This window comes from Coloeus monedula (assembly GCF_965178545.1).
Source record: "Coloeus monedula genome assembly, chromosome: 9".
Taxonomy (NCBI): domain Eukaryota; kingdom Metazoa; phylum Chordata; class Aves; order Passeriformes; family Corvidae; genus Coloeus; species Coloeus monedula.
The window spans coordinates 29,884,918-29,909,031 of record NC_138789.1 but is presented as its reverse complement, the minus strand read 5'-3'; the positions used below and the strand labels follow the sequence as shown (position 1 = coordinate 29,909,031).

The window sequence follows — 24,114 nt, the reverse complement described above, 5'->3', positions numbered from 1 at the left end:
TCTCTGGAGCAAGTCCATTTTCCTACTGGAATTAGCAGGGAACTGGAAATCCCCTCCCTGTCTCTGAACTGCTCAATTGCTGCACATTGAACAAAGCTTCAGGGTGTAGAGTGAAAAAGCAAAAAAAGCAAAAAAAAAAAAGCACAAGATGCAGTAACAAATCAGGGTGGCCTCAGTTTTCCAGCTCTACTGAAGCACAAGGGAATGGTGAGAGGGAAAAGAAGTCTTTAGAGGCATCATAAAGCCCCTGGATGGGGCTTGGAGCCACCTGGGTAGTGGAATGTGTCCCTGCCCATGGCAGGGGGTGGCACTGGATGGGCTTTAAGGTCCTTCCAACCCAGACCAGTCTGGGATTCTGGGATTCTATGAAACAAACTCAGTAATGGTTTGAGTACATTTCCATTTCCAGGCCTTCTGGAAGCTGCGCCCCAATTCTCCAGGCTCTGTTTCTCTCAGCTGTCTCTACCAACATTAGTAAATAATTCCCTCTCCTAAAGGACCATTCTAGGAATTCCCATTTCAGGAGTAAATACGGGGCAAGCTCAACCTTCGGGTCTCACCCTTCCCAAGAGCCATCCCTGAGGGGCTTGTGCCCCATGGAGTCAGAGCAGTGCCCGAGGCTTCTCCCCCAGTCTCCAGCCCAGCCTAAGCCTCCGTGTTGGGAACGTGTCAGAAATCAGCTGCTGCCTTTCCTGAGTGCCTGGAGGGTGTTTTTAAAGGTCGGGAGTTCGGCTGGAGACGGGAGAGGCTGCAGAGGAAGCGGAGGTGGTGTCTGCGGGGTTTTCCCCACAGAGGAGCTGCAGAGCCAGGTCACACTGAGAAATCCCTCACCCTACACCCCTGGGCTCCCTGAGCTCCCAGGGCAGAACCAGCACCTCCTGCAGAGTTCTGGTGTGTGATGGGGTTTGGTCACTGCTAGGGAGAGCCAAGGTTTGGAAAACACGGCAAATATCCCTGCTGGAAAGGGAAGGCAGAGTCCCACGTAGTCATTGAGAGGCCTGGGCTTGTGTCAAGCTAATGTCAGATATTATAAACACAGAAAGAAATGTTCCTTGTAAGGAGAAAGGAAATGGCAGAAAGGAGTGAAAGAAAAGGTCGTGAGGTGGTAAAAAGCTCCGAGCTGCAGAGCTCCTGTTTTGCCAGCTCGTGCCTGGCTCCGTCAGGCAGGTGAGGAGCCAGTGATTTGTGGAAGTCCTTTAAGAGACTCGGCCACTGCTGGGTGTGTGAGTAACTAATGCTCCTTGGGTTTGTGTTTGAAGGCAGCAGCAGCAACACGAATGACACGAATTAATTGCCTGGTTTTCAGCAGCTAATGCAGACGAGGTAAAGAGAATTACTACACGATTAACATAGTTTCCAATTAAAGTCCCCTGTAGTTACCCAAAAACATTAATTTCTAGCAACTTGGTAATTTAACTTGTGTCACCCCTGTATACAAGTGCACCAGGGCATTCTGTGGGCTTGTCTGTGCTTAAACCTTGTACAAAAAACACGATGAAAACCCCTGAAAATAGCCATGCATTTTTAACAATTATTCGTAGCAGGCTTTAAAGAAAACCCCACTGTGGTGAACTAAAGGATTTGCTACAAATTAAAGGAGCACAACCCAGATGCTGTTCTAGCATTGATACTTTTTTTTCCCTTAGAAAGGGGGAAAAAATGTCAATATTTAACAAGTTCAGAGGTGTTTCAACCACTACATTTTTAGCCAGTTGGAAAAAGACTGGGAGAAGTGAAACCATTTCACCCTTCCAGGGAAGACTGCTGTTGGAATGGCAGAGCTACATTTTCCTTTTTAACATTTCTGCGCTACAGCTCTTGTAATTCCATGTGAGCATTTCCATCCCAAGAATTCTGAGCCAAAGGCCTTTGAAGAGCAGCTCCTTTCTGCAGACACAGCTGGCTTAGGTGGGTCTGTGTACACGGGATTTTTTGAAGGTACCTGAATTCAGGTGGTGGAGCTGTGGAAGAAGGAAAATTCATCCTTCAGTTCCCATCTCAGCTACAGCTCCTGCCCTGCAGTGGATGGGTGGTCCATGATGGAATCTGCAGCACACAAGGAGGCACAAAGGCTCCTGGACATGGAATATTCCCTCAGCTCTTCTCCCCCTTCCCAGTGCACATCCATTGCACTTTTGTGTCCTGCAGAGCTTCCCTCCCTCTCCAGCTGCACTGTAACAAAGCCACCGAGCTCCAAGGTAAATCTTCCCTAAATCCATCCCTGCAGGCTCCTGATGCTTCTCCCTGTTCTTCTGAGCACTTAATGCCTTCCTGGTGGAAAGGGAAGCAGAGAGGAGAGCACCAGTGGAACCAGATTAGACCAATTACACCCCCCTGCTCTGTGACAGAAGCTGTTAATGATGCAGCAGCTGATTGCTTTGCTTCTTTTAAATGTGAAAGCAAAGCACAACTTCGTGTCTCATTTCCTGTCCACTGTCACCCAAAGGAACCACTCTGAGGCTCTGCCTCATCTTTGCTAAAGCTGCATTTCCTTGTGCTTCACTCACCAGGAGTCTTCTCTCTTCCAGCTCTGACACCCACAATTCTCATTTTGACATCTAAATTCCATAAATACGTTGTTTACTCCCTCTTCTGGGCTATTAATGAAAAATATGAAGATCAAGCCAAACATCCTCACACACCTGTTAGTAAAGAGTCGTATTATGCTCAATATTAGCAGGATGCAGCAGTGCACAGGTTACTAATTTAGACAAATAATGCGTGTGGGTTTTTTTCTTGAAAATAAATGAATATTTCAGCTTTTTAGAATATTAATAAACACATGCAAATGCACTCTCCAACCCTGACACAGACACAAACCTGGTCTAGTTCTGCCTGAAATCTATCCATTAGTCACTTCTTGCTCATAAAAGGCAAAAGGTGCTTTAATGAACAAACATGATGCTTATTATTTGGATCAGCAACACTTGTGCCTCTGTGCCTGAGCAGCACTTAGAACAGGTAACATTTGGTTTACAACACAACAATAAAATCTGCCTTTATTGCAAATAAACAGAGTATTTACACCTTACAATATTGTTTTAGATGCAGGATTATATTCACTCTTAGAGGATCTAATATTAATATAAAAGGCACATGCACTTTGTGTTTTCACACCTCTTTTATTTCCCAAGCAGCGTTAATATGGTTTTTTAAATATTGCATTTACTTTGTTAAAACATGAAACTATTTCTGTACATTTGTTTGCAATCTGAGAACACACACCATCAAGTAATCATTTGTACAGTAACAACATGTATCAAAACAAAAAATCATCACAGCCCAGAATTTTCCACATTCACCCCCCTTAGCTTTGATTTAAAAGCTGCTCTGGCAGGAGAAGCCTCACCATTATGGTAGTTGAAACAGGAAACAAACACTGCTCTCTTCTAATAATTGTCTCCAGCTGCTTTGATTGGTTGCAGTTAATATTAATAGTATAACCTTTAAAAATTGTAGGGAAAGGTAATACTTTATCTTCACTCCTCATATTAAGGCTCCAAAGCAAGCTTAATGAGAAACCATTAGAAAGTCATACTGCTAAAGAGTACCTTAACTCACAATTCAGCCTATATAATTATGGCAGGATTGCAAGTGACAGTGACTCCTGATCCATCAACCTCACCCTTCCAGCAGGGAGCTGCTCAGGATGTGTGGCAGGATGGCAGCAGAACTTCTGCTGGGGCCACACAGCTGAGACTTGTGCTCATCCCACACGAACAACTCCAGCTGTGCTGCAGACAGGAAAAACGGGATCTCCACACCTCTGGATGTGCATCCCTGACAAACCCAGCCACCCCTGGCAGCCCTGCTCAGGAGGTGGCCTGGAATGGCAGGACAGGAGGGCACAGGGTGGGATTTAGGGACTGGCCAGGCACCGCAGGCACACCTGGCTCTGAGCAAAGCCGCTCCCTTCACTACCACGACGGCACAGACACTCCTCCAGCCAGCAGTGAGCAAAACCAATTAGTACATACAGTAGTAACTGACATCTTAAAGACTTTTAACATATAAAACATTATCATCTTTATGAAAATAGACCCATTTCAGTACAGGCTTGCCTTTTGGGGGAGGAATTCAGGTACATTTTTTATATTTAAAAGGCAAGTGTTCTCCTGGACAGCTGCCGATGCTCTCGTGTAAAATGTCCTCAAAGCAAGACAAACTCCTCTGTACTAAATCTCTTTAGTCTTTTCTTTTCATCCTCGGAGAAAAGGTCATTTTCTTCATGGAGTGGACTGGAAGCAAAATCATAGTCTCTAGAATGACCCTTGACAAAAGTAAACAGGGGATATTTCTCTTTGGATGAAGATTTCAGCATCTACAATGTAAAACACAAATCAGATGAAACATTAATTGGAAATGAAAAAATACAGCAAGCACTGATATATTCACCTGATAATGACTGCCAAGTAAAAAGTGCATTGTTTATCTTTATTATCTCATTAAAACCAAAGCACTGCACAATCCAAACATCTCCTCCTCCTCTTAGATACTTACTTCCCTTTCTCAGGTAGCTGCTAATTTCATGCCTATCTCTGTTTCTGTCCCACTCAGATCACCTGTATGTGCTGTTAGACTCAGTGCAACAAAGACAAAAGGATAAAAGACAGAAGATAAAAACCTCTACAAAATAATTAATGGCCATAAGGGTCTCCTCAAGCACAGGTACGAATTCTGCAGCAACTGAGCATCCTGGGGAGGGATTTTTGTTGCAGAATCAGCACGTGCAATAATCAGTGTTTTATTACAAGTTAAAACACAATCATCAACGTAAACAAGGCAGTCAGGAGCACGTGGCTCAAACCAGATTGGTGACAGTCACAGGGAACCAGGGTGCCCAAAATCTACTTATAAATCTATTTATCAATAAGAAAACTGAGCATGAGAAAAAGAGGATGGTGGGGAATGATAAATACAGAAACAGATCAGCAAAACACCTTTAACAGCAGATAAAACCCCACCAAATACTGAAAGACCTTTCAGGGTGTTTTTTCCACTGATCTATTTTTTATTTTGTTTTACTTTTTCTTACTTGCTTGGAAAAAAACAGCACACTGTTGCAGTGACATGCAGAACTACATCAGGCTAGAGATACACACCATGCAGAACTAAAAATCACTGAACACGAGTTCAGGAGAACAATCAGTCTCAAACAGTAAAAAAGCCCTAAACAGATCTTTAAACAGTAAGAAGTATTTCAAAAAAGACAGTCAGGAATTGAGGGGGCATTAAAAAAAAAAAAAAAAAAAAAAAATCAATCCCAGTAAAATCCTGGGATTCCCTTGCCTTGTGTGTGTTCAGCTTTACTGAAACTTCCTTCTCCACAACATCTCCTTCCATGCATTGAGGGAGGTGAGGAAACCGTAAACACAGGAACTGGGCAAGGAAATGCCTTAAAAAAGTCCAGGGGAACCTGGTCCAGATTTGTGTAACTCTCACCAAGCCACACCCCAACAGTGACCACAGATCATCTGAAATTCTGAACAACTTGCAAGTTTCCTCGAGACACCATGACAGTGATGGCTAAAGGAGTTTATTGGTAAAGGTCAGTATTTTCAGTATTTCCATGTTAGACTGTCACTGCAACAGGAATTCTTTGTGCTGAACTGAATCCATGTTCAACCTCTCCTCAGCTCCAGTTCTTCTCTCATTTCTGTTACATTTGGGCCACAAACAGGCAAATGCAGCTCTATAACAATCCCAAGGGATTATTTATTTTCTGGCATGGGTTTGGATAGGGAAACAATTCCCAGAGGGGAGCCTGACTGTGGTTTGGAGGGAGTTTCACCCATCACTCCACTTGGGCGTCAATTCTGATGCCCTGATTTCTCTATCTCTAAACATATAAGGCCCATAAGGTTTATCCTCAAGTAAGCTAAATATTTTCTTTCACCTCTTATTACCCAAAAAAGCAATGAGAACCTGGATTTTTTAGTCCAGCCTCCACAGGGGACATTGGGAATACACTGAGCTTTATAGTTCAAGAGTTACCACACTAGAATTGCAAACAAAGGGAAAAATAATGGAAGAGGAGGAAAACACAAAGGAAGTGAAGGAAAGATTGAAAGATCAATTGACAGAATGTTTCTGACATTGTACCTCTATCCAAACTTTCCTCTGCTTTCAAACTGACACCGCCTGAACTGTATTTATATCAAATAATGTCACTAATATTAAAGAGTTCCTATCTAAAATACCAGGATAATAACTCCAAGACTTGGATCAGCCAAGAGTATGTTCACAAATTGTGTTCAGGAAAAAACTGCACTTAATCCCAAACTTGAAAGAAGAAAAATAAGGAAATAGGAAAAAGAAAACTTCCACAGGAACCAATTTTGTAATGAGATTTTTTTATACTATGTTATTACATTCTTTCTTCTATGTGACAGAACAAGAAAACAGGGAAGAACAGAAACTTCACTATTTAAACTTTCCATGGATCTGCTGCTTAGGAACTTCTTTAAATCTATTTTACACTTCTCTGGGTAAGAATCAAAAAAACAACCTCAGCATCAATCTGTATCTATTTATTATAAATGGTATTAAGTTCTAAAAAATGCTTTTTTGGCTGTAGTTCTAATACCACTTATCAGGACATTCCAAATGCTGGACAAACATTAATTCCTTGTGCTGCTGTGGTAACTGCTATGGTTGGAATATTTACATTGTGCCCATCTGCTGCTGCTGCTGCATCCTTTTCACAGAGTATTTTTTGAACCCACCAAACACAGAGCAGCTCAAAGGACACATTGATGATGCTGCATTTCATATCCTCACATACTGGAATAACCAAGGAGAACAAAACTTGATTCCAACTGGACCTAAATGAAGGCAGAGCAGAGTTTTTCCAGGGGAAGGTTGGGGTCAGACAGATTTGCTGGGTGGCACCTGCTCCGCGGAGCTCAAACCAGAGCCCTGCACTTCCCACCGGAAAAAGCCACTTGTGCTAAGGAGAAATAATGAACAATTTGGGTTTGCTCCAACACTTCCCTTCCACCCCCAATCCCTGCCCAGGGCCGGGCTGCTCCCCAGCATCCCCCCGGGCCGGGGCAGCCCAGCTCGCCGGGCTGCCAGGGACATTCCCACTTCACGAGTGCCACCTCGTGGGCCCGCCCGGCGCCAGCCCCGCATCCCGCTCTGCCGGACACCTCCCGCAGCACAGCCCAGGCCCGGCTCGGCCTTACACAGGGGAAAAAAGGATGGAATTAACAACAATCTGCATTTCTAACAATGGTAAAAGCAGTCATAAATGCCACAAAAAGGATTATGTCTGCTTAGAAGGGCGAGGCTGACTCTCTTCCTCTCCCCACACCCCGTTCTGGCTGACAGAGGGATTTGGGAACTCCAGCACCTACCTTGGTGATTTCTTCAGAAGCCTTCTCAAAGTCCTGCACAGTCCTACAGTAAAATCCTATTGTGCAGCTCGGATCCATTTTTTTGAATGACATCTTTTTGGGAGAAGGGCAGTGGAATGACTGCGAGTTTCCCGATTAAAAAACATGAAACACACGGTTACGGTCGGGCATGGCACAGATCCACGCATTTACTTCTGTCCCCACCAACAGCTTTAAAACATCCAATCCCCTGCATCACCTGAATTAAACCCCAGCACACACTTTGGAAGGCATTTCTCCCACTCCCTCAAAAATTCAAGTGATTCTACCCTTCCCCAGCCGTGTAAAACCTCCTGCTGTTGAGGCTGCATTCCCCAAACTTCCCCACACCACCAGGTTAGTTTGGAATCTGTCAAAGCTCTGCTGCTCCCAGCAATACTTTATGAATATTCCCAAGGCAGAGAAGGTGAATGCTCTTCTGCAAATTGAATTTGTAACAGCTTTTGCACTATCTTACTGCTTTACTACCACTGCCCAGTGCCCCTTCCCTCCCCCAGCCTCTATAAAAGAGACATAATGGAATAAACCAACCTCATGCATTTTCCTTTAGTAAATGAAATGGGTTCAAAAACCCACAAAACACACAAAAGCAAAACCATATTACAATGATTCACAAGTAGGGGAAAACCAAACATGCCCTGCTTTACAAATGGGTTTTTCCTAACGTGAAATCTCTTTCCCTGACAGATGATGCCCCAACAGTGCTGTGAACTGATACTTTCAGCAGCCCTGCTGTAAGAGAAAACAAACACAAAACCCCCCTCCCCACGCTCCTCACTCAGTTTATCAGAGGAAAAATAAGTACATCCCATCTACCCCGATTCTGTGGTTATTTATTACAGGAACTGCAGTTTTGGTGAAGCTCATTGTCCAATAAGTGCAATTATTTCCTCGCTTGCTCTCAAAGGGATCCAGTCCCCTCTATTCTGCCTCTAACGCAGAGGATGACCCATCATCCTCCCTCTATTAAATCCCTTTTTTTGCCAATCACAAAAATCAACCCACAGAAGACAGCACTGGTTCCCAAAGCCGAGTGTAACCATCCCTGCAGCAGTTTTACATAATAAAATACATTGTTCTTTCCTGGTGATTACAAACCCGAGAGGTATTTCTGTAAAACCTCTGCTAAAAAATATCTGCAAAGATGATTAGGGCTATTCCTGCAAGATTCATTTCAGTCACTGCTTTTTCCCCTCACTGTTCCTATTTCATAAACAGCAATTGTACTTTTAATATTAATTCCTGAGTCATCAAATGCATAAATCAAACCCTGCCTTCCACATCCCATTCCAGCACCAACCCTGTCCCTCCAGTCGTGCTGCACTGGCAGGGCAGGAGGTTTAATGCTACACAAATCACTGCACAACAAAGAGAGAGAAGTGGGGAGGATTTTTTTTTTCCCACTCCTCCAAACAAATGGATGCTGGAAGCCAATACAGAGTGGATTGATTTCCAGCTTATTCTGGACAATTTGTCAATTTTGAAAATACTCCCCACAGATAAATCTAACAAGCAACTATCCACACTAAGAAAGCAATTTCTGTTTACTTTTGACATTTCTGGACAAAGATATAATACTATTAAATGCACCAAGCATTAAATTGCAATCTATTTTCCGTCTGCAGGAAAGCATTAGGATGTGATCAAGCCAAGCTGGCAGCTTGCATACCTTCCAAACACAGCTTAAAACCTTGGGATTATTTGGAAATTCAGATTAATGCCAGTCTGCAGCACAATTTGGAGGCTGAGTCATAGGAACAGAACCCAAAAACAGGTGTATTTTTTGTAGCTTGGCCACTGCACCACGGCAGGACCTTCAGGAAGTCACTTCAGCTCTGCTGCTTTGTGCTCTTCCCACCTTTTGTCTGGTTTTTCCCAAACTGTAAAATCTGCAGAGGCACTGGAGCAAAACACAGTTATTAGGATAAAGGGGAAGGATCTGGGTAATCATCCCAGGCAGAGCTGGCACTCACCAACTCTTCTTTCAAATATCTCAACGGGGCAAACCTAAAGGCATCTCTAAATACAACCAAACTGCCTGGGTAGGATGTTTGCTGACACATTTTGGTGCTGTGTTCTTTTGCTTCATTCAGAACCTTCTCATTTCCTAGAGAATCTTCCACTTCTGTATTATGTAACATGCTAATTCAAGCATTTTGTTAAATAATGAAAAATAGGAAGGGTTTGCTTGAAGGACTTGACATCAGCCCTGTGTAGGTCCTTTGAGATGATATATGTGTATATATATATTTATATAAGTAGTTTTCCTAAACACTATTTGATGGTGTTTTGCTCCAGCTCTGTCCTGAAGCACCCCCAGGCTGTTCCTACTGAACCAAGAGCTGCTGGAAGTTCCTGTGGAAGTTGGGCACAAGACAAGGAGTTTTTGTGGGTGGCCCTGAGGATGTGACTGTGAGTACTGAGGCCACTGAGCACTTCCTTGCAGCTGATAATGTTTTCCCAGGGTACCTGTAAACTGAGTTCTCTAATCAGCTCCTTTAGCTCCATATATTCTCCTTTAGCTCCACGTATTTCCAGGCTCCTACTATTGAATACAACAGGAATTCTCACCCTGATGTTGGTTGCAATTTGAATTTAAAAAAAAAAATTAAATGACCAAAAAGACAAACTTATCAACCCCAATTCCAAACAGGTTTAAGATCTACAAATATCATCTATTTTCTTTGATGGAAAATTACTTAAATAAAGTGATCATCTATTCTGGAGATTTTATGATCATTAAAAAGAAAACAGATGAAGATTAATGAAGTAAAAATTAAACCCCCATATTGAAATTTAACCTCTGGTCATTTTTGTTGATTATAGGCCTATAAAGAAGGGCAGAACATTGATAAATAACATGTAACTGTAAAACCATAAAGCTGCAGCTAGCTAGAACATCTCTAAATAATTAGTGTTTGATTCATATGGGAAGAAAACAGTGCCAGGTCTATATCCATAGTACCTCAAGAGGGAAATCCTTTATGCTGACATCTACAAAAGATTGGCAGTAATGAGGATCCATGTAAATCAAACTGTCATCTGCAAGGACAAAACAGAAGACAAGTAATTCAAAAAACACCTTATTATTACACTGCTTACAATCCAATTTCTATGCAGAACAGCTGGAAAAAAAGCCAGTGAGTAACTGCTTGCCAGGCTGATACTCATTGACTGAAGCACAGGTTTTTGCAGGACAGATTAACTTTTGCATAATCAAATATGCTTGTATAAGCAGAATTTTTATAAAGTGATGAAACTGTCATTTAATTTTTGGTGATAAAATTACTTTTACAAACACACAATTATATTCTGGAGTTTGCATATGAAAAATGTATCGCCCTGCTTCATCCTGACAGCAAGAATATATTGCTTGTCATTTAGGCATCAACTAACACCACTTAAAGCAGGAGAGAGTAAATACCTAAATAAGAACTGCCAGGCAGGAACAGCAAACGCTCCTCAAGTTTGGTGAAACAGATAAATTATGCCTTGTTTATGCAACAAAGGAAATTAAATGTACATTTTACAGAATCCAATTACTCCGTGGGGTAAATGACAAATGGCTGGACTTGGGGAGATGTGATGAATTAATAAGGTACTCATTTTGCTATTTTAATCACGCTATTTCCCACTGCTTCAATATTAACTTCCTAACTCTGAGGGAAAAAAATACTGAGGAGACATAACACATTAAAATACTAACCTTGGAATCCAGCAAAGTAATAGGACTGCTTGGGTTTGCCACCAATAATGCCAACACAGTACTCCAGGCTTAAAATTCCCTGAAACAAGAACAGGAAATCATTAGGACAGCGTTAACCAAAGTATTAAACTGAATTAATATATTTGCTCTTTTAGGCAAATGGTTTTGGTTTTTTTTAAAGACTGACTCCATGACTTCCTGGGGCTTGACCAAAGTGAACCCACACCAGCAGCTATTCCAGAGAAAGTCCTCCCTTCCCATGAGATACCCACACATGTTTTTGGGGAGGAGGCAAAACATCACGCCACAAATTGAGCACCAGTTCCACAGTCCGAATATCCCAAAGTATTGAGATTTCCAGCCTCCACACACATTTACATTCTGTGCCCTTGGGGACTCTCTTCTTTTTGCACTCAAATGGACAAGTCTGGCCAGAGCGTCAGCTTCTACATCTTGGGGAGAAATGCCAGTTGAAGTATGACCAATTACAAGGTCCAGCTCTAAAAAGAGTTGCCCCAAATCCCGGGAGGAGAGACACACAACTGACAGGCCCCATAAATCTCCCTGGAGGCTGCCTGGGAGGGCAGAGGAACCAGAACCATCTGGAGGCAGAACTTCTGGGAAAGGGACATTACTAAGTATAAGTAGGGAACTTTTCTCTCAACAAAAAGATTGATATTGTCATACTACTAATACCAAGGCTCCTCAAGATAAAATTTTCCCTGCTTAGACAAGGATAAAGTCACTCAAAAACCTCCCCTGAGATGCCACAAAGTCAAATCCAGCAAGGTTTATACAGGTTAAGGAAGCGATGCTCATTTAAAATACGAAGGAGAAGGTTTCCTTAGAAAACTTAATTTGAATACAAACGAGAAGGTTTCCTTAGAAAATGCTCTGAGCACCACAGAACATTCAGGCAGATCAGAGGCAAAGGCTCCAAGAGCCAAGGAGGGCAGAACAGAGAGGGAGTAAAGCTCCTCAGAGTAATGGATAACTGTTTAATCTATGGCAAGCTTCTTGTAAAAGTGAATTATAAAAAATTTATCAATTTTCACCCATAAATATAAAATCCTTTGTAGAAATTACCTCTTGTGCTACATTCTAAAATCTGCATTTTTAACTTAAAGCCAGACTCCAAGAAATGTGGTCACTTCTTGAGAAGTCAGGCAGACACTGGAGTGACTGATTCAGGCAATTGAAAGCCCTCTTATCACAGCCTCCATCAGGCTGCAAAGGGCAGGAATAGCCTTGGGAAGGGAGCAGCAGGAATCACACAGTGGAGCCAGCTGAAAACTAAAACTTTCCCAAACCAACTGTCTGAAAATACAAGGAAAATAATCAGGGAAGAACAACAATTTAAGTCCATCACTTAAAAGCCTTCACCAGTCTGTCTCCCCATGCCAGTAAAAATCAAAATGTTTTCCTGAAATGTCGCAGTGAACAGACAGCCACAAAAATAAGTCATGTTACAGACTCTCAGCTTTGGTTCATGCTACTGCACTGGGGTAACTAAAAATGAACCCAAACTTTAAAGACAGATAAAGAGGAGCATGGAAAATGAAATAAAAGCAGCAGGGCTAAGAGAACAAGCTCTTCCCTAAGAGGAGCGAGAGGCAGGATTACAGCACGTCCTCAGGTGTCTGCAGAACCTCTGCTGAAAAAAACCACAGCACAGACCTTCCCCCCTCTGCTTTCTCCTTGAGTTTTCCTTTTTTCCAGCTCATTTTTATATGGGTAACTGCTTGCTACTCCTGCATCACTGTCCTCAGAAACATTCATCCAGACAGGGAAAAAACAATTAAGTAATGACTAAAGGTATCAAATAATTGCATGGGAACAAAGAGACAAAAGAAAATGGGAAGAACAGACAAGCAACAACTTTAAACCATTTGAACCATTTTCTTATTTAAGAAAATAAGGAACAGAGTAAGGGAAGGGGTGTATTTGTATTTTAAAATGCTGCCTGATCCTTAGTTACATATGCTATTAGAGTCCTGCTATATTAAATTACCATTTGTAATTTGAGCCACTGCATTAATGTCTTTTCAGGTGGCTGCTGAAGGAGCAGGACAGTTATCACTGCTTTACCAAGGGACATCATGTGCTCTGCAATTATGTCTGATCTTGTAATAGGGAAATTTAAAATCTGTAAAGTCAAACTTTACAACCTTCAACTGTAAAATCCCCACCACACGTTTAATGGGGAGAATTACCCTCGTGAAGTCGCTTTTCATATCCCCTTGTGCTACTCTTTGAAAAATGATTGAACTCTCATTTCATACCTTTACAAACTCCAAGTAGTCTGTGTTTGTTCTCTCTCCACCGAGTCTCACAGGAACCAATATAATTACAGCTTTTGTGCCTGCTTTCCCAGAATCCATAAAAGAACACTGTCTGTCAATAACATCTGAGCTGTAGACTGAGAGACACAGGAATATTAAAATTTCAAATATAACCTCTAGTTTTTGGAGACACACCTCCAACGTGGCATCACAGCGCGACAAACTGAAACTGCAGCCCTTCCAAACCTTGCTGTCCTCCTAAAACACAACCCAGGTGACTCAGAACCAGTGCTCTGCCTCCTCACTCCCAGCAACATTCTGTGGGATGGGAATTGCTGCTGCTGAGTCGCAGTGCCAAGGAAATGCAGAAGGGGTAGGTTAGGAGAAAGCCAGTAAATATTTATTGCTGCAAATAAATTTCTGAAAGGAATAATTAAAACTTGAAAGCCTCCAACTAACAGAAACATCTCCATGTAAAAGGAGAAGAGGCAATAATTGATTTGCTGATTTGGAATTCCACTGTAAGATACCAAGCAAGCAAGGCACAATCTGCACATATCAAGAACCCCTTTGTCTACATACTCTCAATTTTGTGGATCCATTTCAGAGGGACTTTTTTTCCTTTAAAGCTCTATTGTCAAGTGCTAACTGAAAGGCAGAAAAAGCATCTAAAATGTTTGCAAAAATCAACAAAATCACAGTTACCTGTACAATCCTGAGCAACATAGACTGTTACTCCTTGCAGCTCAGGGTCTCTTGCTTCTTCAACAGCTTTTCTAAGTACAAACACAAAACTATTTAACTTATCTTTCACTTTAAAAAATGAACAATAAACAAACAAATTATTTTGGTTTTTAACAAACAGGTTGATTTTAATTGTTTGGGATTTCTGAGGAGGGGTTATTTTGTTTAATTCAAGACACCTTCCCTTCCTGGTAAATGCAGGTGGTGGGGTGGGGATTTTTCATTTGTTTTTAAACACTGGACACTCAGATCCAGCCTGTATGGCACCATGTTTTTCCCAAGCCAAAATGACAATGTCTGGCTATTTAGAAGAAAAAATGAAAACCACAAAAAGGCCCCAAATCCCAAATTAACTTACAATTAAATTCATATTGACTCCTTTACTTCTTTCTAACGATTTTCTGTCATGTATATTGAAGATAAAGGCTAAGTTTGCTGACAAAAATACTATTTTCAACTCATCAGATCTCTTTATTTGACCTTAGTTCATATAACAAGCCACAAATTAGCACCTGGAAATAAAAAGCTGCAAAGTTTCACCAAAACTTTCAAAAAGATAATTACAATATTAGACTCTCCTCAAAAGACTAAGAGTAACAGACCTAAAAGTAAAAAGAAAATAAATGTTGATAGTCAGAACCATGGTCATCAACCAGGGGCAATATTTGTAAAGAAAGGAAACTGTTCAAAATTGAGGATTTGCCTTTGAGTTCAACACACACCTGCATTAAAGGGCCACTATCCCTTTATTCCCCACTATATTTTGAGGAATGGTTTAATACAGTCATTCCCAAGTTATGAGGGAGCTGTACATTGTTAGTGCTGCTGTAAGAGAGAAAGAGCCAGGAAAGGAAACCTCTGCCAGGCTGGAAATCACCCCTGGGGGTGTGGGGAGTGTAACTCTGCACCAAATCCCCCCTGCTCCCATTAGGGAGACAAATAATTTAATAGAGAATTTATTAAAGCAAGCAAAAAGAATTCTGACAGCTTCCACCATCAGAAAAAAGTAGAATAAACCACGTTAATAATACTAAACTCCTACATCCCTGTTTGCATCTGCATGGATGCACAGCTGATTATTCCAGTACAGCTGCACTTCAGATTAATGTAACATTTACATTAAATATCAAAATCTTCTATTTATATATATATAAAAATATAAGTGCATGAACTTTGCCTTCTGCTGCCTAAACGATTTACTAGTGATTCAGTTTATAGGTAAACTGGAATCCACTAAATAAATAAACATATAAGACTACAAAAAGACCCCAAAAACATTCAAAGAATTGGATATCAAGGCTCACAGCATGGGGAAATTTGACTTTCGACTTTTTATTTTAACTATGCTGAATGTCACAGACCCTTTACTTTTACTGGGATATAATTATAATATTAATAGTCCCATACATTTACAGTTTCACAAGAATTTGATGTGTGCAAAGAAATGCTGAAAACATCAATTTTAGCTCTGACATTTCATTACACTATCAGTACATTACAGCCCCCAGGTTACAGTATTAAAAAAAAAATCTCTAATGTTATGCATGTTCCAAGGTTGAAAGAGTGGCTAGTTTTTAGAACATTTCATTAAATGCAGCTCTACTGAAAAGGTTTGGGAGAGATACTTGGGATCCTACAAGAAAACAGGAATGTTGTCTTTTTTCCTGAAGTAAGATTGACAAAAGCTCAGCGTTTGGTTCCTGCACCTGCTGCTATTTCCCTTCCTGCCTGTGAAAAAGCTCTGGAATTGCTCCTGATATGGGTGTTTTACAAAGCTAACAATGAACAGTTTGCTGCTCAATTAGGCTGAAGTAATCTCAGGACACTCAGAAATGCTTCTCTGTGATGTAACGCAGGAAAGGAACAGAGAATTGAAGGTGTTTTACCTCAAGATGTGTGCGACCACGGCGGGCCCGTACCAATCCCCCGCGATCTTCCCGGACTTCTTCCCGTATTCTATCAGCTGGTGCAGCCCAAAGGCTGCCACTGGGGAGTCACCAAACCAGGAGATGATTTTCCTGTGATAAACTTCATTCCTCATCTCGGTGACATCCCAGCTCCTCCTCGCTGGGCCGCGCTGGGGCTGGGGCAGGATCTTGGGGTCCCTCTCGGCCGTGAGCGATGCCTCGAAGGAGGCCGTGAGCTTCCTCACGGTGTTGCTGGTCCAGGACTCCAAGTCAGAGCTGTCCATGTCCAATGCATCTGGCCACACCCAGGCTGCAGCAGGAAAGGGGAAAATCCATTTTAACCTTAATATTAATTAACTTTATGGCATAATAAGCAAAGCACTTCCCTCTGTGCCCCACGCTCCTTAAAGCAACACTGTGTATTTTACATGTCACTGTTAACAGGTCAACAAAGAATTCCAGTACAGTAGGATTTGCTTTCATTTTCTGGTGACCATCCCAGTCAGCTGAATAAACAAGATACACCTGATCACAGGTTAGAGCTCCCTTACATATTAAATACATGAACATTACTTCAGTACTATCCTAAAGCCTTTTATCTGTGTCAAACAAGGAGTTTCAAAAGCTCTTAATTCTTCTTATTTTTCAGTTATTAAAAAAACAGGCAGACCTGAGGAATTACTGATGTAAAAGCAAACATTTCTCCCTGGCAAAATGGCAAAGTAGATCAGCAAAGAAACAGGCAGGATTTTTTTATTCACTAAAGTAATTAATTCTTTCAGATTACAAGGCAAACTTGTTTAAATATCATTCAGCACAATATCTTCAGTCTGCTTTTCCAGCTGAATGTTTACCCATGGATGATGCATCCCACACAGCATTCCTCCTACAGAATGGGGTTCAGCAGGTCCAGGGACAATGCCTGGAATTCCCCCACAATTCCAACAAGTACTCCCAACACAGACCCAGCTCAGTGTAACATCCTCACAGGCCTTGCTGTTCTGGACTCTCAGCTTCACGTTTCAGTCAGTGTCTCAAGCACAGGCATTTCAAAATAAAATTTCGTATTTAAAATCGAAACTCATTCACAACATCATTCAGCAATATCTGGAACATTCCACATGGCAGTGGAAGTGTAAATACCTCACCTAGAAACTTCAGGCAAGTTTTGCTTCCTAACAGAAACAACACCATTAAAGCAGAATGAAAACATCTCTGGGAAAAGAGTAAACAGCCATGAAAAACTTCCTGTAAACACCTAAATGTGTTTCCAAAGCTGTCCAGACCTCATAAGCGCTTTTCAAAAGATAATTCACCAGCTGTCAGAAGACCAGGTGAGGAGCAAAGTAGTCCAGAAAGACCATCCCTACTCCATCTTTCTGTGGATTTGGATTGCCACAGAAACAAGAGCACTCTGGAATCACCCCATCACTTTCCAAATTAGGATGCAAGGGGGACATGCAAGGAATTCTTTGGAACCATGGATTTTAAAGATAGAAACCTGGGGCTATTTTGTTTGGGGTTACTTCCAAACGAGCCATTACACACTCCTGCTCACAGGGAGTCTTCTGGGCAGGTCTTGAATTTCTTTTAAATGTATGTATAAGAAAAGTGATATTTAAGGGATTTGTGTTCTCAGCAGAAGTATTTACACACTTTTGGATATCTGCAGTTAGTTGAAAAGGGTAATGAATGTTTTATGACTTAAATATCTACAGCCAAAGGAACATTCAGTGAGCCAATCCCACAGTTCAGTCCTGATGCTGCTGGGAATGGAGACTTTGTGGTGCAGCTGGGTTGGGACTTTGTTCCCAGCTTACATCAGAGCTGCACAGCAAGGGAAAAGTGTTATCAAAACAGGCTTTCAGAAGGATCTTCTGCTGAAGTATTCCTGGGATCCCACAAATGGCTGAGGAAACAATGCACTGTGTTCTCTCAACGCCCCCGGGTGGCTTCAGGCCTGTGCCTTGGGTCATTCTGACACCAAGCAATGGATGATTGTTACGAAAGGGATTGGGAATGGGATGGAAAGAAAAGGTGTTTAACTCTGAGAACCTAAAATACCTCTCTGCAGGACGTGGACACTTAGCCTGTGACAGCAGAGTGTCCCACAGCTCCTAAAGCTTCAGCTGGCTGTGGCTGTGGGAGGACTCTGAGACAGACAATGGTAAGGAAAAAAGGGAAGTTTCTCTCTAAGTACATGGGGGAAGGGAAGAAATGACATAGTGAATGTTTCCACACAGAGCATGATGTATTGAAGTTAGATTAGAATCCTTCTAGGAACTCAATATATTAAGACCAGAAGAAATTCAATAATGGACAACTTTAAAACTGATAAAAGAACATCACTTCTGCCATAGCCCACAGCTATGGGCTGGGGAACTCACTTCTACATCTTGAGTTCAAGAAACAATCAAATTTCAAGAGAACTGGGCATGTGCATGGGTAAGAATACCCAGGCAGAGGGATCACACTTGGATACTGGAAAATCCTCAGAAGTTCACTTGGGCACACTTTGGTTCTCAGAAATGGAAGGATAGGACAGCTCAATCTCTGATGCAATGGGACAATTCCAACAGTAATGAGAAGCCCACAACCAAACCCAGCTGGCCCTTCAGATCTGGGATAAAAAAGACTTTGGTCTCTACAGAATGCCTGTGCTTATGCAAACACAGGGATCTCCTCTCGTAACTCACCTCTCCCAAGGAAATGAAGCATCAGGCCCTGAGCCAGCAGCATCTGCCCCGTTCTCAGCGTGCAGCCCCAGCCACAGTCTGTGGTTAAAGCAGAGCCCTTGATCTGAGGGAATTCCTCTCTGTACGTCAGCCAGATTCTAGAAATGAAATCTCTGCGGAACTCCTCAACGTTCCCTGAAATCTCAGTGTTGATTTTATCAAAATTGGACCCATCTGTAGAGAGCTCCCCAGATTCTGCAAGGCAAAGCACAGTTGAAGTTCTAATTTGTTATGGCACTTCTGTTATTAGAAAGCAAGCAACAAACACACAATCTATCAGAAAAACAGAGCAAATTTACAAAACCTAACAATTGCCTCAAATACAACAAAGGAAAAATGGAAGACAAACATAACAGAAATGTGTCAGATTAAAAAAAAAAGGAAAAATCAAAAGAGCAATGCAGACATCACTGTGCCAGTGGAACCACTGACCTGCAAGTAAGTGCTTAATTCACCCAACTGTGAATGGTCAAATAGAGAGAGAGACTTAAAGAACTGCACACTGGAACGTGATAATGAAGGTGTTGGTGTAGTGACCGTGATCAGGTATTGCCATTATTTCCATCAGGAGCTTTTAGAAAGAAAATCTCCAGCTGATGGTAAATGAAGTGCAAATTACAAAACAAATATTTACAGAAAGCACATGGTTTTGGTGTAAAATCTGAAAAGATCAGGTCAGGATCGGTTACATCAGAGGTGGACATTTACATGAATGTTTTATAACCTTTCCATATTTACATTTTGCATTTGGTAATTGTTAATGCCACTCTTTCTGGGAGATTAAAAATATCTCCCCAGAGCTCCAACTGAGGAAAACTGGAATGAGTGAAGTGCTCTGTACTCACCCTCAGTTTTGAAGTGGTAACATTTTCCCAGGAGAAAGACTGGAGAGTTCCTACTGAAGTAAGTTTTTGTTTTCAACACCCAACCTAGAACAGATGCAGAACAAATACAAATCTGGGACTGAAGTATTCCAAAAGGAAATGCTAACAGCATCTGGCTAAGCCAAAGGTAACTCTTGAAAGGGGAATAAAAACAAAGTAATAAAACTGGGGTTTGGTCTCATAAAAAATCCTATATAGGGTGCAATGGCTACTATTTCCTTTCAACCATGTGATAGCCTTAAAGAAAGCAGAAAAGGAAGTATCTTCTCATCTTTCCAGACATCTCCAAAGCTCAGTTATGACAATTAACAACATTTATCAGAAACCTGGAGGTAAATCTGAGCAACCTCAGTCCTAAAAGGAAAGAAGAAAAATCAAGGCAGATTAGTAAAGGGCACACGTGAAAATCTGACTGCTCATAAACAAATTACTGCTCAACTGTGGAAAAAATCTTACTCAAGGGTAGATTCTTCAGTGGAACTTGTATCTCACACACCATCCTATTTTTTTCCATAAAAATACATTTATAAACAAAAAAAATCTTTGTGCAGATGATTCCATATTATCCCCGTTTAAAAGCCTATGCAAATCTAGAGTAATTTTCATAATATATTTACTGTTTCCAAAAGAAGTAATTTAAAATGAAATTATGCAAGATTTATCTGGAAAAATGAAAAGCTAAAGAATTTTTTTAGTGGGGCTAATTTATAATATCAAAGAAAAAATTGTTGCAAGGGCCATATTGCATTTTTAGTATTAATTAGTTATGATTCCATTCATGTCGACCAGAAACATTCCAATCCTTTTAATGAGACAGATCACACTCTGTTCCACTTACTGTATTTCATGTTGTGCCATGCAGACATAAACTTTGATTTGATCTTTTCTACTTCATCTGTCCCTGTGGCCTCCATATTCAAATTCTAGAGAAAAAGCCATCGCTGTCTTGTAAGGCTTTCAGTTCTGCTGCTGCAAAAACCAAAATATAAACACTCAGCATCCCCACTTAAGCCCAACATGGCCAGAAACAGCAATAAACTCACAGAACCCCCCACTACCAGGCACTGAGAAGCAATCCCATGTCCCATGAATAAGTAATAAAATAATTTAATTCCAAATATACACCAATAAAAGCACTACACAAAGCTCAATAAAAGATAATGTTCTCCAGCAGCTCTGCCTCGCACCACAAACTGCTCTAGAGCACAAAACCTGTGCTGGCACATGAGCACACTCGTTTTATCAGCTGTGAGGTGGAGAGCTATGATGCAGCTCACTAAATAAAAAAGATGCTGCTCTTTTCTGCTGAAGAGAAAACAAAAAGCACCTTTCGTGTTAAAATCCACCAGAGTGCAGGCTGATTTTGTAAAAACTCCTTATAAATTTTGCAAGGAAATGCATCTTTACTGGCTTTTTCTGTTCTGCAAGACAGATTTCACCTTAAAGCAACCTGAACTGGTAACAACACAAATATCTACTACCTTTATCCCTGTTCCTAAGAAATCTGGGAAAATGGGACAGAACCCCCTCCATAGTCCAGCTGCCCCATTTGTAACAGGAAGCTTGCTATTCCTCCACCACGTGTATTCTGTCAGTGGTTCACCTTGAAATACTTGACACAGAAAGTTTTCCTGATGGTATTTGGTGGCCCAAACCCTTGCACAGGCAGGTGAAAGGTTAAGAGCTCCTGCTTCAACAGCAGCTCTTGTGGGACATCTCTGAAACCTTCAGAGCATTTTTAGCTAAGTTCTGATAGCACCAGCTGATGACGTAAGCAACAGTGAAATTCTTCATTTAATTAAAAAACTTGGGCCAGGAGAAAGCCTCCTTTCTTTAAAAGGAGAATCTAGAACTGTATTTACCTTTCCATGTGCTATTCTCCACTGAATTGGGATCAAAATCAGGACAAAGACTAAACAAACCGTGTCACTTCTCTCCACTGGGAACATATTTTAAGGAAACCTAATCAGTGACAGTGTAATTAAGGAGAGGGTGAAGAAGTCAGGGTGACAGCATCATCTGAGCCTGAGGGTACTCACACAGATCTACTTTTTGGAGATCTGCAATCTGCTGCCCAAACCACCCCTAGCACATCTTCCCACTATTCCCTAGTATTATTTCATAAAAATCTGCTTCTTGACAGAATAAGAAGCAATGCCAATTCACAAACATGAGGAAAGACTGACTTTTTTCTAGTGAAAATAATAAGTGTCTACATCCCTGCTATGATTAGCCTTGTGTCAAGCTGGGGAAGGAAGAAAAGGAGAATTTCAAGCTGGCTTTTAACTTCCTGTCTTTTCCCCCCTCTTTCTTCTTTAGGATAAAAAGGAAAGTCTGACTGTATCACCAGCTCTAGACAGCAAAGCTGGTAAGATGAACTTCTTCAGGAGGTGTGTTTGGTCCTGTCTTTCCTAACATGAACCATCAGCAACAACCATTTAAACAGACACCCACTGATTGCCTTAAAAACTAATTCTTATAAAAGCTTCCTCTGACTAAAATTAGAACTGAAAGAAACTCTACAGTTCTGAAAGGGCCCGAAGACAAAATTATGTAAATGAGAAAGGAGCTCATTTTCTTTTAAAAGACAATGGTCACCACAGCACATTTATCTTTTCTCCAGATACATTTCTTCTCTGATATTATGCTAAAGATGCAGAAGGGGTTTCCAGGAATGCTAAGGCAAACCAGGTATATTTTTTTTTTCAGTGGGAAAATGCAGGTTCTTCCCAACAATGCAAGAAAGCATCGGTAAGAGCTCCACGGAAATTAATGTAACAGCACGAGGAGAAGGTCCCAGGGAATACAGATTCGAGCCCAATGGGCTTTAGTATCAAATTATCAAATCTAAATCTAATGTTTTTATCCCGAAGTTGCCTCATTTATGAAGTTCTTTAGATACACGTCACGAGGATGATGTTCCCTCAGGGAGCAGCAGGACACGGCTGGAATTGAAACCCCAAGGGGGATCAATGCCGGGAAGCGGCTGTTTGTTCACAAGGATGGAAAAACACCCCAAACCCCCCAAAACCAGCATTTGTTTTCATAAACAGCATCAAAGCAACGCGAGCTGCCGGTGAGACCTCAGCGGGAAAGATGAATGAAGCCTCAATGGGATAATTATAAGATAAATTATCTCTTATTAACTAAGACTTCCCTGGCTTTCAGTTGTACCTTGAAGGAGCCCGGAGCGGCAGCGGCGACAGTCAGCGAAACCCACACGGAACAACGACGGCGAGCAGTGGCCGGAGGTCATTTTTAAGGAGCTGCAAACACATACGAGGACAATTAGAAACGATACTTTGAAGCCGGCTCGGAAAGAAAACCAGATTATTCCTTAATCCTGCAGCAAGGACGGAACGCTTCGCCCAGGCAGGACTCCCAACCAAGCAGGAGCCCACACGCACCGCGGGAAGGGGCTCGGCGGCTCCCGGCCCCACAGGACGCGGCGGCACCCGAGCCGCCGCCGCGAAGGGCCCGTCCCGGCGCTCCCGCCCGCCGCTCACCCCTCACGGAGCCGCCTCCGCCATGCCCGGGGCCACCCGGGCAGCGCGCGGCCTCCCGGCGCTACTCCGGCCGCGGCGCAGCGGCGCGCGAACTACAACTCCCGGCGGGCGCCGCGGCTGGGGCGCGGAGGGACGGGCTGCGGACACGTGCGGGGCACGCTGGGAAGTGTAGTCCGGTGGGAGTGCGGTGGGGAGGCGGGAGGGAGGAAGAGGGCGGAGGAAGAGGAGGGAAGGAGGGAGGAAGAGGATGGAGGGAGGCGGCGGGGCCGGGCTGCGGCTGGAAGCGAAATCCCGGGAAGAGGAGCGGGAGCAGAAAGCCCAGTCCCTTCACGGGGTCTGCGGCTGTCCTTTAACAGCATTTCTCCCTTTGCTTGGGTTTGGGTTTTTTGTTTTTGGTTTGTTTTTTTTTTTTTTTTTTTTTTTTTTTTTGTTGGGGTTTTTTTTGGGGGGGGGAGGGTGTGGTTTTGTTTGATTTTTTTTTTTTTGTGGTTTTGTTTGGGGGTGGTTTTTTTTGTGTGTGTGGTTTTTTGTGTGTGGTTTTTCTTTGGTTTAGGTGGGGTTTTGGCTTTTTTCGGTTCTTTTTTTCTGTTTTTGTTTTTTGTTTTCTTTTCTTTTTTTTTTTTTTTTTTGTGGCGTTATTTGTTTGTTTGTTTCTGGTTTTATTTTTTAATTCTGTGTCTTTTGACTTCTCCACAGTAAAATGCCTCCCAAATCTCCAACCTCTAGAGGATTTCAATTTCCAGCCTAAACACCCAGCTGAGCGTGTTCCGATTCAACTCTGCTTTATTTCCTCTCTGAAAGCCCTGTCAAAACCACTGCATCTCCTCGCACTCTCCTGAGGGATTTTTTGGGGTTTCTAAAAGTGTAAAGTAGGTTCTTCATTGATCTGTTTGTCTTAAGCTGCTTAAAAATACTCATTGGCTGTATCAGGAGCCGAGGGCTTAAAAAAAAAG

The 24,114-nt window shown here is 42.0% G+C and overlaps 1 protein-coding gene across 2 annotated transcripts; it reads right to left on the bottom strand.

Moving 5' to 3' along the window:
* Positions 1–3,142: 3,142 nt before the first annotated feature.
* ATG4C (autophagy related 4C cysteine peptidase) lies at positions 3,143–23,255 on the bottom strand. 2 transcript variants are annotated; one of them, XM_082287033.1, is made up of 12 exons: positions 23,162–23,255; positions 22,830–22,921; positions 20,494–20,624; positions 19,617–19,700; positions 18,733–18,966; positions 16,016–16,346; positions 14,091–14,161; positions 13,386–13,522; positions 11,104–11,182; positions 10,363–10,439; positions 7,359–7,478; positions 3,143–4,321 (listed from the first exon to the last, which is right to left on the bottom strand). In XM_082287033.1, the coding sequence occupies exons 3-12, from the start codon at positions 20,567–20,569 to the stop codon at positions 4,151–4,153; spliced, it is 1,380 nt and encodes a 459-aa protein (XP_082143159.1). In that variant the 5' UTR covers positions 20,570–20,624; positions 22,830–22,921; positions 23,162–23,255; the 3' UTR covers positions 3,143–4,150. The 2 variants fall into 2 exon arrangements, with proteins under 2 accessions (XP_082143159.1, XP_082143160.1); XM_082287034.1 differs by having other exon boundaries at positions 23,063–23,191.
* Positions 23,256–24,114: the final 859 nt, after the last annotated feature.